This window comes from Nyctibius grandis, chromosome 13 (assembly GCF_013368605.1).
Source record: "Nyctibius grandis isolate bNycGra1 chromosome 13, bNycGra1.pri, whole genome shotgun sequence".
NCBI lineage: Eukaryota > Metazoa > Chordata > Aves > Nyctibiiformes > Nyctibiidae > Nyctibius > Nyctibius grandis.
The window spans coordinates 6,725,348-6,741,206 of record NC_090670.1 but is presented as its reverse complement, the minus strand read 5'-3'; the positions used below and the strand labels follow the sequence as shown (position 1 = coordinate 6,741,206).

Sequence of the window (15,859 nt, the reverse complement as noted above, 5' to 3'; positions counted from 1 at the left end):
AGGATGCACCAGACTAAAAATAAAGACTTGGGGTGTTTAGCAGGAGAACTTGAAATTGGATCCCGGAGTCTGCAGTTGTGAGATTTATCACAGGACTGAGAGACTCCTCGTGGCTGGTGGGATCAGAGCAGGACCTGCTGCGTAATATTTAAATTCAGAGGTGTTTATAGCCAACACCACCCTTCGCTGTTTCATTAGCCATGGCTCTGAATCACTTTGTGCTTCACTTCCCGATGTAAGGGAAACATGCAGAGCTGGTCTAAATACCGAAGAGCTGGACAGTCAAACAAGATCACTCTTAGGGTCTCCTTTCTGCAAATACTGGGATCTGTCACACTTACCTGTGCCTCTCCTTCACGCCCACCATCGCACGGTGAAAGCCAGCCTGAAGGCAGGCGGGCAGGCAGCCCCTCGGCAGGCAGCCCACCGCATGCAATCTGACTTGGGTGCACAGGGTGGGAAAGGTGGGGACCTGCGACTTATTTTTCCATACAGCTCTTCCATACAAGCACTTTCTGCATCTGCCTCCTGCCTGCAGCGTGGTGCCCAGGAATCCTAAAGTAAAATTAACTTGCCGACAAGACTCACCTTCCTCCTGGCTCTGTTATTAATGCGCTCACCCTGCTGAGCAAAGAGTAGCTTACAGCATCCATCTCCTTTATCTAACAATTATTTCCAGGAGAAAAATGCTTCATGAAATTCAGCTTCCCAAAATACTACAAACCTGACATCCCATGAGGCTTCCCCAGACTAGTATCAGTAGGACGAGATGCAGTCCTTGCTGCTGGTCACATAGGAAGGGCACTGTGCGTGTGGTTTTGATATGCCCGTACCCTTCCATAGGTACATGGTAGGGAGGTGTCAGTGCACCCACAGCTAACTCAGACATGCAGATCAATTATTTACCTCTTTTAGGGACTTTCTGGCCCAGATTCTGAGCCCTGATCCCATGATGGGGTGCCGCTGAGGGACACGTACCCAGGGGTACCAGAGCTGACGCACATCTTCCACCCTCACTTATGCGATGCTCTTCCTTCCTCCCCAACACCACAGCCTTTACCACTCCAAAGTGTTAAAAAGCACATGTTTTTAAGACAGTCAGGTATTGAGGCAGGCTGTTCCGGCGGTAGGAGGAGCACAGAAGCCTGATCAAAGTGGTTTTACAAACAACATGCTGAACATGTTTGAATCATCAGCAAGCTCGCAGCCCTCATTAGTTTCTTGATTGAGTTTGACCTATTACAGGGACAGCAAGACTGCTCATCACACTAATGCCAGGGTGTTTACAGTCAAATGAAATAAAAAGCCCTGGAGAAACCGGGCAGAGCTGGGAAGTGCAGTTGCACATGGGTTGCCTGCACAGCACGAAGGAGAAAACCCTCCAGCTGGCACACGCTGCGGTGCGCTCCTGTCCATGCTGGGATGGTGCTCTGTGGGCCCAGAGCCCACCAAACATCAGAGTCCATCCAAAAAAAAAAGGACAGAGGAACCAGAGGCTCTTTTTTTTCCCTGCAGAGGTGGCTAAACACATGGTACTTCCAAGGCAGCCACTGATGGAAAGCTCCCATCTAGCTGCTGTCAACCTGCTCTCCCTGCAGGAAGAAATTTGCCAAAACAGGCATTATTCAAAGAAATGAAGCATTCCAGGTACCTGAGTCACCAGGCTCAGCAGCAAGAAATAGGAGGGCCATTAATCTAAGTATACAGCCCCGTATGTGGCCCAGGCAGACTGTCAGCTGCTTAACCCCGAGACGCAGGCGGGTAATGGGAGCTGCGGCACGCTGCTGAGCCATCGCGTAATGGGGACCACAAACGGTTTGTTCCTGTAATTAGTCTCTTCCTCCGGTTACATTTCTCTTTTGCCACCGTAATGACTCTCCATTTGTACATGTCAAAATATTATTCTGCAGTGGCATGGCATATTTAAGTGGTGACACATGTCAAAGCTTGAGGAAAGCTAGCTGTTAATTAGAAACTTAATAAACTAAATTTATGATACATGCAGGCTGACAAGTCCCAGGGATGATGTCCACTTTTTACTCTGCAGTTACTGGCCCAGTAAAGACCACGCCTGGACACCACAAGAGCTTGCATCATTCGTCTTCTCTCTCTTACTTGCTCTGAGAGCTGAAGATGCCCCTCACCCCCATGCCTGGCATTACCCTGAAGATCCCCTGCCTGACCCAGGCAGGACCAACACCTCTGCCCATCACAGGCAAGAGCTAGAAGGGAACCACATACCTTGGGACTGACGTTAGGTATGTTAAGACTTTAGATACGATCTCCTCGGGCACCTCATTGAAGCGAGCGTTGTCAGGGAGGGTGATAATCCAAGCCTTGTCTTTCCCACGGCCACCTGGAATAAAGACGAGGATGGGGCATGCCTTCCAGGAGGGCCAGCAGCAAAGCCTGGGTCCACCAGCCAGGTCAGAAAACACGCTGCCATCGTTATAGAGGCTTTTTTACATCACCAGAATAGCAAAACCAGGTCAAACCCTGCCGCCGATTTCAAGCACAACACACGCACAAGTGGTAGAAATAAGTGTAATAGGTGCCAGGTATTGCCTTTATTTACTGAGCATACTTTACATGGGAGAGCAAAAGAAGTCAGAAATGCAAGGACAAATCAGCATGCTGGTCTGGAACCTACAGAAACACATTTCAAAGCAAAATGCTTGTTAATGCGTTGAGTGTTTGAAGGAAAGAATATTTCACAGTACGGCTTGAGACAGAAACCTAACACGCTCTTTCAGACTGCCTCAATGTTTTATTAACAACCTTTCTAGTGGCTCTGGAGACAACCTGGTGGATAACATCCCGTGTGGAGCATCATTTTGCCAAATAGTGCAGAAGTTCGTCTGGAGTATTTAATTACCGCACAGAGAGAGAGACCCTGGAGTTCACTGTACTCACCAGAAAGAAAAGCAAACTCTTTCCTCAAGTCATCGCTGATGTCCTTTGCACAGATGGGTGTTGCGGTTTCTGGAAAAAAGTGAAAACAGCAGTCAAAAAGGAAGCAAAAATCCAAAGCGAACGCGTTTATCAGTGTGTTAACCCAAAGGTGGGACTTGAACCAAACGCAGCTTCCCTAAATTATACATAAAATTTTGTAACAAAGGATATATGGTTCTCCCAGAAACCAATGTTTCTAACGACTCTAACAGCAAATGCCGTAAGTCAGCAGCAAATGTATTCTATCAAACGTACTAAGGGAGAACTGAGCTTGAGTGGTCTCCCCTCAACAGGGTATATCCAATGATAATTTTTATATTTTGGAGTCACTAATTGTACTCCCTATTTTGCAGGCTCCCCCAGTGCCTCCTGGCCGTGGCAATGCGATGGGCTGAGGCTTCTGCTGGGAACCGCAGCGTCCAAGGCTGCCACACAGGGAACAACGTCGGGTTTTCAGACTGTTACAGTCTTTAATTCTGAGCAAATAAGCTTCTGAAATCATGTTTTCATCTGCCATGGGGCCACACACACTGGAAAGGCTGTTGTTCTTATGTCCAGTTATTAGATTTCTTTTTAATTAAATAATGGGAGAGGCTGTTTTAATACCATATTTAGCACACTGACCCTTTCAGTGCCAACGAAGCACATCAGAACAATATACGTAATTTTACCTTTCCCTGGGAGAAGGAAACAAAAACCAGACTGACTAAACACAAGAGGAGCTTATAGCTGGTAGACATTTTTCTGGATTATCTATAAATGGAATGATAGCTAAAAATTAAACATCCTTGTTCCTGCAAATAAATGTTTTCAAGCACATCTATACAGATTAAAGTCCTTGTGCTTTCTGATAATCAAATTTTAAACACTGATTATTTTACAGAGCTGGTCCCAGGGAGTAATCTTTTGGCTGTTTTAAATCACCCGGGCTGCATACTTCAGCACACTCCAGTGTAATCAATATTTATTCTATTTCACTTTTTTTCCAAAAGCTTTCTGGTCACTTCTACTTTAATTAAGGATATTTCAGGCCTGTAATCGCTGTGCAGAGCTGCAGCACAGCAGCCCAGAGGTGCCCGAGGTGGGGGGTACTCTGCCTCCTGCTATCCCCGCCGGCCACGGGCTGCTCGCTTCTCTTCTGTGCGCGTTTTTTCCTCTTCTAGATAAAAATGTTATTTTTGTTTGTTAAGGATTGAGCCTCAGTCCCACTGGCATCTACAGAAACATTCTTGATTTTAACAAGACCCAGAACTGGTCTTGGTAAGAAAGAAGTTTGTCTTGCAAGATATTTCAAATATTTCGCTCTCATTCAACTGCTTCACCTAAGCTGAGGACAAGAAGTGGCAACAGATTTCTTCACTATTAATTGATTTTTTTTTCCAGCTCAATAGTTTCATACTGATAACAAGCACATTTAATAACTTAATGAGCTCCAACACACGAAGTAGATGACATTAAACATGCGAGTCTTTGAAAACACAAGACAAAAGCCCGCGGCTGCGCACACATATCTGCCTCAGAAAGGTGTGGGGCTGCTCAGCTGCCTGCCCACATTTGCAGCCGGGGTGAAGCCTGTCCCCAAAGCCAGCTCACCTCGCCTGCCCCTGCCCACCGCTCCCCCGACGGTGCAGCCGCTGGCGAACCAGGCAAAGCTCTGCCCTGCGCCAAAATGCCCGCGTGTGACCCAAGTGCTCGGCAGTAAAAGCAAACAGGGTTACAGGCTTACAGTAAATGCAGCTTTTGTTTCTGGTTCTGGGGAAATGCTGGTTTATTGATAGCTGTCCAGAAAACAGGCTGGGGGAAGGGGGTTAACCTTTGCATGGTAAAAAAGAAAATTACTTAATTAAACAGTTTCACAAGACATTTTCTCCCTGAGAACAACCTAACAACTTGCAGCCTTAAAACGAAGACAGAGACAACAATAGTTGGAAAAAAGTAGCATTTTTCCACAGATGTTTTCAAACTTTGCTTTCGAGAAAAGAAATAGCACCCCAAAAATGCATGCTTTAACCCCAGAGTCTGGTGCTTATCTCTCACATCTCTCTCAGCTGCGATTTCCCAATGATCATCATGGAAACTGCAAAAATCAACTTATGTTTTCATCCCACCTGTGCTGGGGGGCCGCAGTGGGACCCGCTGTGCCGTGCCCTCTGCAAACGCGGGCGCAGATGACCCCCGTCCCGCTCAGCCCACCAGCTAAGCAGGTACCAGCAGGGCCACGCCAGCAGGTCGACCTGGCATTGTGGGGTTTGAGGTGCAAAGCACCACAGCACAGGGGCTCCCACCACACTCGGGAATGCCCACTTTGGGAGTCATGGTTTCCAGCGACGACCTTGCTCCCCAACATTTTATTCCACTGCAGGTTTCATCCCTGACTTTGGCACAGAGGTGGAGACCCAGATTCCCAAGCACCTTAATGACTTTGAGTTTCTTGCTTCGCAAGGGATGACATTTTTGTAAGAGGGCACTCAGCACCTTCATAACTCAGGCCCTTCCAAGCAGTCCTAAGTTGAGCACCCAAAACAACTCATTTGAGGAAAAATCAGGTGGGAGTTATTTACTTCAGGCAGTGAAGGCTCGAGGAGCATTTCCCTTGCAAACCCTCCCCATCTCTCACAGGGTAGGAGAATCTGACAAGCGACAGAGGAGCAGGAAGGGTGCCCTTTGGTAAGGCCAAGGCATAACAACAGGCTGATTGTGGTCCCATTAGAGCCGCTCCTTGGCCAACTCATCGCTCGCTCTGCGTTGGCCATCAAACTCAACCTCCTGGGCAAATGTGAGGGAGAATGAAGTGCTGGCATCGAATTCGCAAGCGTGTCGCTGTGCCTGCAGCACATCAGTTGGATATTACTATAAATCCTGTACAGAAGCATGACCTCTGTCCTCAAATACTAATCTCTGGAAAAAGCGCAGTGAAAGGCAGTGGGGCACCAAAGGGATCCGCCTCTCAAACAAGGCTTCAGTTGATGTTCATCAGCAAACTGGGGATTTCTTGTTTGAAGGACACTCGTAGGGCAGTATGGAAAAGACCCTGGGGTACTGCCCAGCCCTGGCTATGAACAGGACAGATAGCCTGCATCTCCCTTGGCACAAGGCGGAGGAAGTCAAGGTTTCATGCAAGTCCACTCGTTTGTCTTAAAAAGAGGCTTTGTGATCATCAGCTACCACAGAACAGAGCTGTGCTGTTACAAAATCAAGCCTGAACCCCTGGTGTTACAGCATCCCAGAGCACTTGAAGAACTACGACGCTATCACCACACAGTTGGTATGACCTCAGGCTTTAGGGTCGTACTAAAAGCAAGCAGCATCTGGATGATAAACTGTCATAACAGCATAGTAACTTTTTTTTTATATATGCTCTAAACTGTGTGTTTATAAAATGCTGCTGCAATTATTACATTCAGAGACTCCCTTACGGAGGAGATCGTTGCCATGACACAGAGTTTCAGAGGATGCATGAAGCCAAGCAGGGAAAAGACAAAAGGGAAATACAGAGCTCTCTACCCCTCCAGGAAAACTTAACGTGGCTCGTCAGGGAACCCCGCTGAATCTGTCCTGGCCCTGTCATTTGGTCACACAGTCCAGAACATGTTGCTGGGTCCTCTCCATAGGACTGTATCTCAAGGCCATTGCACAAACTGCAGTTGTAAGAACGATGCTTATTGTTAGAGATCTTCCCTTTCGAGGCGATTCAAGCACAGTGGGACTTTCACATACCGTGGAGGTCTGAAGTGACATTCAGAGAGAGGACAGCTACAATCTGAGTCCAAATTCCTCTCATAAAACTCAACTAAACTCTGAAGTGCTTTGCTCTTTGGTAACTATTGTTTTCTTCTCTTTTCCAAACTTCACAGGCCCACAGCATCTGTGCAGACAGCAGCTGTGTAATGCATCTGCCAAGCTGATGTAACAGCGCCTTACACTTCAGAACCCTGACCAAATATTGCTTGCAACTACAAAATCCATTTGGATATGGCTTTGTTGTGAATGAAGAACAGCAAATTTTCATGTGAGAGATGCTGCCATAGTTCAGGAAACAAAACTGAAGTAAATCAAATGAAAAGAGTAAAGGATCACATTGAGCTTCTCCATGATCTGCTTCTTCTCAGCTGCTTGTCCATCTACATCTGCTTTGGACATCTACTCCCAACGAAGCAGCATTTATTTGGTGTCAGGGGAGCCTGCAAATCAGCACATTTGTAACCTATTTCCATTTCCCTCGGTGACTTTCTGGGCTAATCGGGGTTAACAGCCAGTGTCTGTCTTAGGTTGTCCCACCACAGGAAGGTTTACCTGCCCCTAAAAGTTCCTTTGAGGCTATTGACACCCATAACACAGACCTACACAAACCAAAAATGTTTGCAGGAAGGTCTGGTGCTCGGGGAGTTTCAGTGAGCAGGGTTTCTCCCGGTTGCCACGGGCACCCCTGTCCATGGCCAGCACCAGTGTGAGCCTCCCAGAACAGCTGATGTAGCACAAGCTGGGCTGGGCGTGAGAATTAAGCCATCCCCATCTCATCTGCTCTGTGGAGGAGTGGGAACAGAAATCCCTTAGAGCAGAGCGCCCCAACCATGAACCCTGAGCAATGCAGAGAGTGGCCCTTTCAGCTTCTCCAGCTGAAGTTGCTCTACTTTGCAAAATTAAATATTCATTGAGGCAAAGAATAGAAACACAGTCCTGTATCTGAGGAGAAAGACCAATGCACCACCCTGCCATTTGTCCCCCTAGCTCAGTCCTGTTCCTATTCCCCATTTCGTAGCCATGAAGAACCACTGAACAGGAACGACCCTGCAGCCCATCACTCGAGGCACTCACTCTGGATAAGGGGAACAGTTTCCCTGTGAAATTTAATTATCTGCAAAAGCTGAAGAGCTTCTCCAGGAAGAACAACAGAAATCCATACTATAGCAGCGGTCAGGGCCACAGCTTGCCACAGGAAACCCGAGTCTCCATCGCCCCGGTGTGCGTCTGGCTGGCGAGCGGCTGAGCCTCACCCTGCTGTGGATTCAATCCAGCACACAAGAAGAAACATCACCATTCTCCTTATCAGCAGACCGTGTCCAGAAAGCAAGACAGAGGGAGTTATTTGAGAAAAAAAACTATTTTATACTGCCTGCAAACTGCCCTACTGTGAGCGGCACACTTGCATGAGGTCTACACAAAGCCTGTCCAACAGCACAGCACCGAGTGACAAAGTGCCTGTCCCCGGCTGTGGGGAAGGAGCAGGGCAGGAGCATGGAGGCACGTAGGGAGCTGCTGTTACTGCCCATGTGCCACTTCAACCAGCATCTTCCTGGGGATCATGCCCCACCTGCACGGTCTCCCAGTGCTAGCTTCCCCGACAAGCTTATACCAGGAGTAGGATCCTAATTTCCATGTCACTGGATCCACCCTCCCACCTCTCTGTACTGCTCTGTACCTGCCCAGGGACAGGATACGACGCTGCGTAGCGGCAGAGCAGGTGTTTACACTGCGCTCATGGGATGCCAGGAGGGGCTGGCAGCTGGCCAGGCGGCACGATGCTGATGGAGATACCGTGCTGAACTGCACGTTCATCAGAGAACGTGTAGCAGAGAATAGGCCATTGTGCTCCTCAACGAGGCCTGCTGTATTCACCAAAAGCTTATTTACAGGACCTGGTCTGAGCAGAGAACTGACAGCCAAGGTCCTGAGGCTGGTTCCCAACTTCGAGACTAAACATTTCGGTAGCTGGGAGCAAATCGTGTCTCCCATGGCTTCAGTTCCTCATTTGCAAACGGGAACAGGCACAAGTGCCAACAGGGTACGACGTGAGCAAAGGGCCACGAGCATGTCTGATGACAAGAGCAGAAAAGACCCCAGCAGCCCCATCCATCAGGCTGATGTAGGTGTCCACGTCTGTAAGAGTTGTGCGAGAGCTGGGATCAAAGGGCGGGTGTTAAAAGCCCTGCTGAACTAACCGTTGGATGGTGTTGGACTAACCTGGACAGCTGGGCAGAAAAAGGTCTCCACAACCCACGGGAATGGTTTCTGGATGCACCAAAGAACTGAATGTCTCGGGATCGGACATGAAGTCCACCAGCCAGCACTCGGTGGTTTCCTCCCTGGGCACCTGAGCCCAAGGGATCATTTTTCCCTACAAGCTGGGTCACAGGGGCTTGCAGGTCCCACACCAGGGTCTTCTAAAAATTCATAGGGCAGAAAAACAGCAGGGCCTGCTAATAAGACACATTTCTACTCAGTACCACCAAAGTCATCCGGAGCTGCAGAGCACATGGGGGTTTAACAGCCTTATGCTGCAATTACACCTTTATACCAGAGGGAACAGCCTGGCCACAGGTTTAGACCTTCTCCCAGTGTGATCAATACCCTGCAATAAAGCATACCCTGCATCAAACCAGCATACCCTGCATCAAACAAATTCCCTTCTCTCCACACCCCAGATGTTCAGCTGCTAAAGAAACTTAGAGACTCGATCAAGCGAAGTCCAGAAACTGCTGTGGCTCTTTTCTGCATCTGCAAGTGGTCTCAGGTATGTCGCAGAAGCTGTGTGTGTAACCATCAGCCATTTCTGACAGCGGGTCGGAGCTGCACACACCCTAGTACGCACGAAACCCACCTTTGGCTGCTCATGCACCCTGCCCTGACACATCGCCGGGGGTACCCTTGCGAAGATGGGGTCCTATTGCCGTCCAGAGGAGCCCCACGGAGCAAACCCACCTTTAGCCATCTCAGTGTAACACCAATTTCTGCTGCTGCACTAAAACCTGGCACATTCAACAGTCGGTAATTCCAGGTGGTGCAGCCATTCCCCATGCCCAGCGAGCGACACAAAAGACCCAATGAAATATTTATGGCAGAAAGCTTCCATCCCCCCGACTGCTGCAAGTCCCTTGGACCCCTCCCTGCCCGCGGGGACAGCTCGCATCCCGCTGCGGCCGGGGGCTGCACGGGAGCATCTGCACCCCCGGCCCTGGGCTCAGCCTGCAGGAACCTGCTTTGTAACTACAGCCAGTCAAAACGAGGTTTTCATTTGGAGGGAAAGCTTAGCAATTAGATTAGGCTTTTAAATGCTTATTTTTCTGGAAGACGTGATATATTGATCCTGAGAAAGACGATGAGGCTCCTGGGCCAGCTCTATCAACAGCCTGATGGCAAACCTCCACCTGCCACACACGAATCTCTCGGTAAATCCTCAACTTGGCAGAGGCACTTGAAAAAACCGCTTCTACAGGGTGGCTGAGCTGCCACCTCAGACATTTCCTGGGAAGAGCACCAGTACAATATGGGGGACAAGGGGTGGCAGAGCAATGGGAAGAGCTGCTCCCCAGGAACACGGGAGGAGCTGGGGACAGACAGGGTGTGTTTAGAGGGAGCTGGTGGTTCAGGTGCTGGCAGCACACCCTGGTCCCCAGGCTACAGGTGGTGGTGGGGCCAGGAGCTGCCAGCAGCTTGGTGATGATGGCAGCCAGGCATGGGTGGCCCTTGGAGAGCTTGCTACCGAGGCAGGTCAGCAGCAAAACACCTCCTTTGGAGCCAGACAGGACAGACACACAGCAGCAGCCACCACGCCACTGTTTCAAAGGGACCTGGCCCCTTCAAAGCCATGCCCTGCACAGGACAGCCATGGCACCATCTCCCTGGTGCAGCCACCAGCCTCCACAGCCATGTGGGCATGAACGCAGACCCCTCCTTCCGAATCGCTGCAGTAACTGTCCACATGTGAGCATGCCCCCACAAAAATAATGATTTAAACTTCACCAGGAGCATCATCTCATGTCACAGATGGAAAACTGAGGCAGTCACGTCAGGCAGGAACACATCAAAAAGAGCCAGGTCTTCAGAAAGGCCATGGAAAGCCCCAGGAGGGTTAGTCCATCACTAGGCATGATGGGTTGGTCACCATGCCAGGTTCAACAACTGCTTAAATTATCCTTTGTCAGACTGGGGAGGATATTTTAAGGAAAGGCTCACTCTGTTTGCAAGCTCTTTCTTTTCCTTCTCCCCAAGCACCCGCTCCGGCACAGCGTAGGAGGCGGGATGCGGCACCAGATGGTCCTCGCTCCTGACCCAGTGGCTGTGCTTCTCTGCTGGGGCCTTCCGGGGCTTATCTGCAGTCAATGCTTCGGCGCCGCCACGCATCCCCATCACCCAAACCTGGGAGTGTGCTCAGCTAAGAAACCATACAGCAAAAAAAAAATAAAAGTGAAGCTTCTGAAAAACTAGAATGACCTTTTCAAAAAGCTCTAGATTTATATACACTGAGGATAAGACTAAAAATGCAAAAGGAAATGCTGTGAGAGAACAAAAAAGATAAGAAATAGGGAGAAAATGTTAACTCAGCAGAGTCCAGGCTTGTGGACCGTCATCCAGGCAGCGCGCCCGTCCCACAGAGGAATGTCCTCACGGGACCAGCTGCACCATCACCTTACGACAGGAGCCGATCGGCACGGCCCGAGAGGGATCGGATGGCAGCGTGTCCATGTGCAGAGTGACCCTGGATCAGGCCCCGGGGCAGGAGCCTCCGGCTCCCAGGCGTCCCTCCAGCAACCACCAGCAGGAAAACGCCGACTGCGGCGCTGGCACAGCTCAGGGCACCGGCACAGCTCAGCCGCGGTCGCACACCGACACACAAAACTGGCAAAACCTCATTCCTGCTGACCACGGGCCACTGCTGCCGGGAGGACAAGGGGCAGCCAGCTAAGGATCCCACATTCATGAGAACGTCACCCTCCAATACAATTTTGGGAGCTGGGTGAGCAGAAGTTCCCGGGAGCCAGGGCTGAGCCGTGCTGCCAGTGAGGAGGAGGATGCTCAGTGGAGCTGAGAAGGTCCAGGGCATCCCTGTGTGCTGGGGACCACAGAGTTTGGGGCAGGGGGGATCTCTTCTGATTTAGATTTAACAGCTGGCAAACTGGAAGTTTTGCTCAGAAAAGGCGAACCAAAAGTAAACTAAATGGCAGCCAGGCTTATGAGTTATCTCCTGTTGCTGCCGTGGCTAATCTGCTAACGTGAGGGAACAAAACACTGGATGCTCTGGTGTGTTCACATCCAATCAGAAAAACTGTCTTCTCATATCACCCTGAACTAAGCAAAAACTGGGAAAGATAAAAGCCAGCTTGACTGTACATGAATTTACATCTATTGCAAGAAATGTAACAAAAGTTTCTCAACACCCACCCCTGTGGATTCAAACTCAGCGTGGGAGTTGAGAAAATCTAGTTTCTTGCATTTCTGATACTTCGGAGTTTCAATGTACCTTTATCTTTCTCCTGTTCCCAATTTCTGCCACTCCTCCCTTAACAGGAGACTCAGGAAAAAGTCCGCAGGTGTTTTGCGGGGACGCATTTGCCAGCTGTGCCGGGGAAGGCGTATTTAGCATCTGCCCCCGGCACACACCTTCCCAGCCCACATCATCATCCTCCAAACCAGAGCCCATTCAGCACTAAAGACTTCCAAAGCCAAATAAAAACATACACACACCAATAACTTTCCCATCATCATTTAATACTGTGCGAGCGTTGCTTTTTCCAAGCCACAGTCCAGCTCTGTGCACAGACAAAGTAACCGCTGGGTGATGTAACAGCAGTAAATCCTTGGGCCCCAACACCTGCCTTGGAACCTGGAATTAAGTTCACTGAAGTCACTGGAACAATTTATTTGCTTTCACAGCCCACACAGCCAGGAAACTAAATGGCACAGCCAGGTTCCCACGACGGCATCACCTGGAAACTCTGTGGCAAAGTGAGGGGAAACTAAAAACTATTTTTCCCAAGTTGAAGATGGAAATGCTCAATTCTGGCACTCCCCTGCTGAGCAAAAGCAGAGCTCCAAACCCAGCTAACTGCTTTCCTGCAGCAGGAGAAGGTCAGTGGCACAGAAAGGGAGGGTAGGGAGGACGTGGCTGGCTCTCGCTGCCTGTCTCACACCAGCCAGCCCTCGGACAGACACCCACAGAGCAGCAGATGGATAATTGCACCGTGCAGGCGGGTTCCCAGGGAACAGCCCTGCCCCGGGAGCTCCTGACTCAGCCCCGCTGGAAAACCAAGTCTAGCATCGCCTGGGAGGAAAAGGGATTCGGAAGACAAGGCAGCCCCAGCCAGCCACTTCCACCACAGCTCCTCGCGCTCCCGTTCCTCTGCCCCCCGTTTTGCAAGGGCCTTCAGTGTTCCTGCGTTGGGGAAGCTGTCAGATGGATGATGGAGGCTTTGGCAGAACAGCAAGCGGAGGAGTGTGGGACCCGAGCTGTGCTCGTCACTCGTGTCGGAACGACCACCGTCACAGCGACACATGTCAGTCAGCACAAAGCCGCCCATTCACAGGATGAGGCTGAGGGCACTCCCTTGGTTTGTGGCTCCGGGATTTCCTTGCAAGTCCCACCTGCCAAAACCGACTCTACCAAAAGGCTCCTACCACAAGCACGACCAGCAGCGGTATCTGAGCTCTGAACTCCCCACACAGACACACGGGGGAAGCTCCGTCTCCCCAAGCACCCCCCAGTTTGGTGGCAAAGACAGCGCTTGGGAAGGCTCTTTCTTTCCCCCACTGTATTTTACACTTCAGTTGCTTCCCTCCCACACAGCCCTGCTGTCACTTCCCTTTTGTCCTGGTAAATGAATGATAAACCATTGAACTGCAGTTGTAGCAAACGTGATGTAGGGAGAGGAAGCACATCCCACGTACTACTGACTGCTCCCAGGCTACTACTCCTCTGTGGTCCACCCGAAGGAGTCTGGACCAACAGCAGCGCAGAGCTTTCGGAGGCTGCTGGCCCTGCACTCTCGCAGCTCTCCAAGGGAGCCCAAGGCATTTTAAAGATGAGAACGGCTGTAAAAGGCTTGGGATTTATATAGGTTTATATCTCATTGTACGGCAGATGCGGGGGAAACATCACCTTCTACTAGAAACGACCAAGTTTCCAGTACTGTTGTATGAAGGGAAATGGTTAAAACACGGTCCCAGATCAGGCTGAATGCTCAGAAATCAGCAACGAGGGAACAAACCTTCTGATTTATTTTTAATCTCATGATTTGGAGAACCTTACTCAACTTTGTATCTTTTTCAATATCTCATTTTAAGAATCTATGTAGATGCCAAATCACGTCTCCGGGTCCTGCAGCTATAACCACACAAGCGTGCCTTTGTGGAGATATTTTGATTTCAGATGAGCATTATACAAAGGTCATCTGCCAAGAGCTGGTTAGAAGGCAGGGCTCATGCTCACGAGAAACCCGCTGCCTGCTTTCACCCGGTTTCCGTTACGTCGCTGATAGAAAACATTCACCATCTGCGTCCCCATCCCTGTGTCACCCAGCTCCTGTTCAGGCAGCGTGGGTGTTTCATCGCCGACACCAGCGCAAGGAGGAGCAGACTTTTTTTTCATCACATCCGTTTGAGTAGCATCCTTTGCTAAGTGACCATGATCACCCCTGCCTACATTTTCCTACCTCATTTGCAGGGTGTGGGCACACGAACGGGTCAGCACGAGTCCGTCAGGCAGGGCAGCCCACAGCAGAGCAGAAGATGCTGTCGTGGACATCATCCCTGAAGAGCACGTACACAAGCATCTCTTGACACATTGGTAAAGTCTTCATCTGTGACTTAATCCCCAATAAATTCCTCCCGCACCACAAACTGTGCTTTGCAAAGAGGTCAAGGAAACTGGAATTAGACTGGAAGGTTTTTTTGGGTCAGTGTGTCTTTTTGGTGCCTGGCACAGCTCCAAGCGCTCTGCCAGCTGCGAACAAATAAGGAATGATGAGTGCCTTCGCCTCCTGACAAGGTACGCATCCTCCAGCGAGCCTTAAGTCACCCCAGATGCCACTACCTTTCCTGGATTATGAAAGACCTCTCTGCTGCAAAAAACCCTGTTCTCCCCACAAGAAGACAGAATAACAAAAAAACTCAGGGCTCCACAGTTTACGAGCAGATCATTGTCCACCAAAGAAAACACAGCTGAAGCACAAGAGCAGCTCGCAGCCGGAGGGCAAGGGATGAGACTGCATTTGCTTCTCACATTAAGGGTGTGCGGCCATATAACCACAGCAACACCATTACAGCTCTGCACAATCCCCAACACAGCCTGGGATTCAGCGATGTCTAAAGAGCAAGGAGTGAGGGAGGGAAAAGGGGCTGTCTGACAGACACACACTTTACACACATCGACCGCTCTTCTACTTCAGAAACTGGGAAAGGGCACGTCATAGGCATCAGGCTGAGATGCAACTTCCCAGGGAAGACTTCGTTAGTTTTGGCCATGGGGAAACGTGAGAAGGGGACTAGCACTGGCAAACGTCCTTCTGCTCCCCGAAAACAATCTCCTTTCTTCAAGATGCTTTTTGAGCGATGCATTCCAGTAACAATAAGGACATGTCAGTAGCACAACGTGAACAGCTTCTCCTCGTAAAACGAGGCCACTCTGCACCGACCATGCCATCCACGGGAATAAATAACCCCCAGAGTCCTCAACCACCCTCGAGCAACAAACCCTCCCGGCGGCTGCCGAGGAGCGGAGCACCGACACCTCTGCCCGCCTCGCCGGTGCGCCCTGACCCCGGAGCCGCCTCCCGGACCCGGCCGGGGGCCGGTGCGGAGCCGGGCACCTGTGGGCTCCCCCCGCCGGGCTGCACCGCTCCGCCCGCACGGCGGGGCCGGCCCGGGAGCCGCGCTCCTGCCACGGCGGGGGGGAGGCAGAGGGACGTCCGGGGAGAGCCCTTCGCCACCCCGCCCGCCCTGGGGGGTCCCCGGACACCCGCGACCCCCGCGACCCCCGGCCCGGCCCCTCGGGCTCCCCCAGACCCCGGGACTCACCGGCGGCGGCGGCCTCCAGCAGCGCGGCGGCCCGCAGCAGGCGGTAGTAGCGCTCCATCTCCCCCGCCGAGGTGCCCCCCGGCGGGGGACCGGCCGGCGCCGGCGCCGGGGCCGGGGC

General features: G+C 50.9%; 1 protein-coding gene across 2 annotated transcripts in view; it reads right to left on the bottom strand.

The window, feature by feature from the left end:
- Positions 1–15,859, bottom strand: part of MCF2 (MCF.2 cell line derived transforming sequence) — a 59,792-nt gene extending 43,933 nt beyond the window's left edge. Inside the window, exons 1-3 of one of the 2 annotated variants that reach the window (XM_068411821.1) lie at positions 15,742–15,859; positions 2,914–2,982; positions 2,242–2,356 (exon numbers count right to left, since the gene is read on the bottom strand). In XM_068411821.1, the coding sequence (XP_068267922.1) occupies positions 2,242–2,356; positions 2,914–2,982; positions 15,742–15,799 (242 nt within the window). In that variant the 5' untranslated portion in view covers positions 15,800–15,859. Of the gene's footprint in view, positions 1–2,241; positions 2,357–2,913; positions 2,983–15,741 lie in introns of those variants that run through there. The other variant, XM_068411822.1, reaches the window with a different exon arrangement.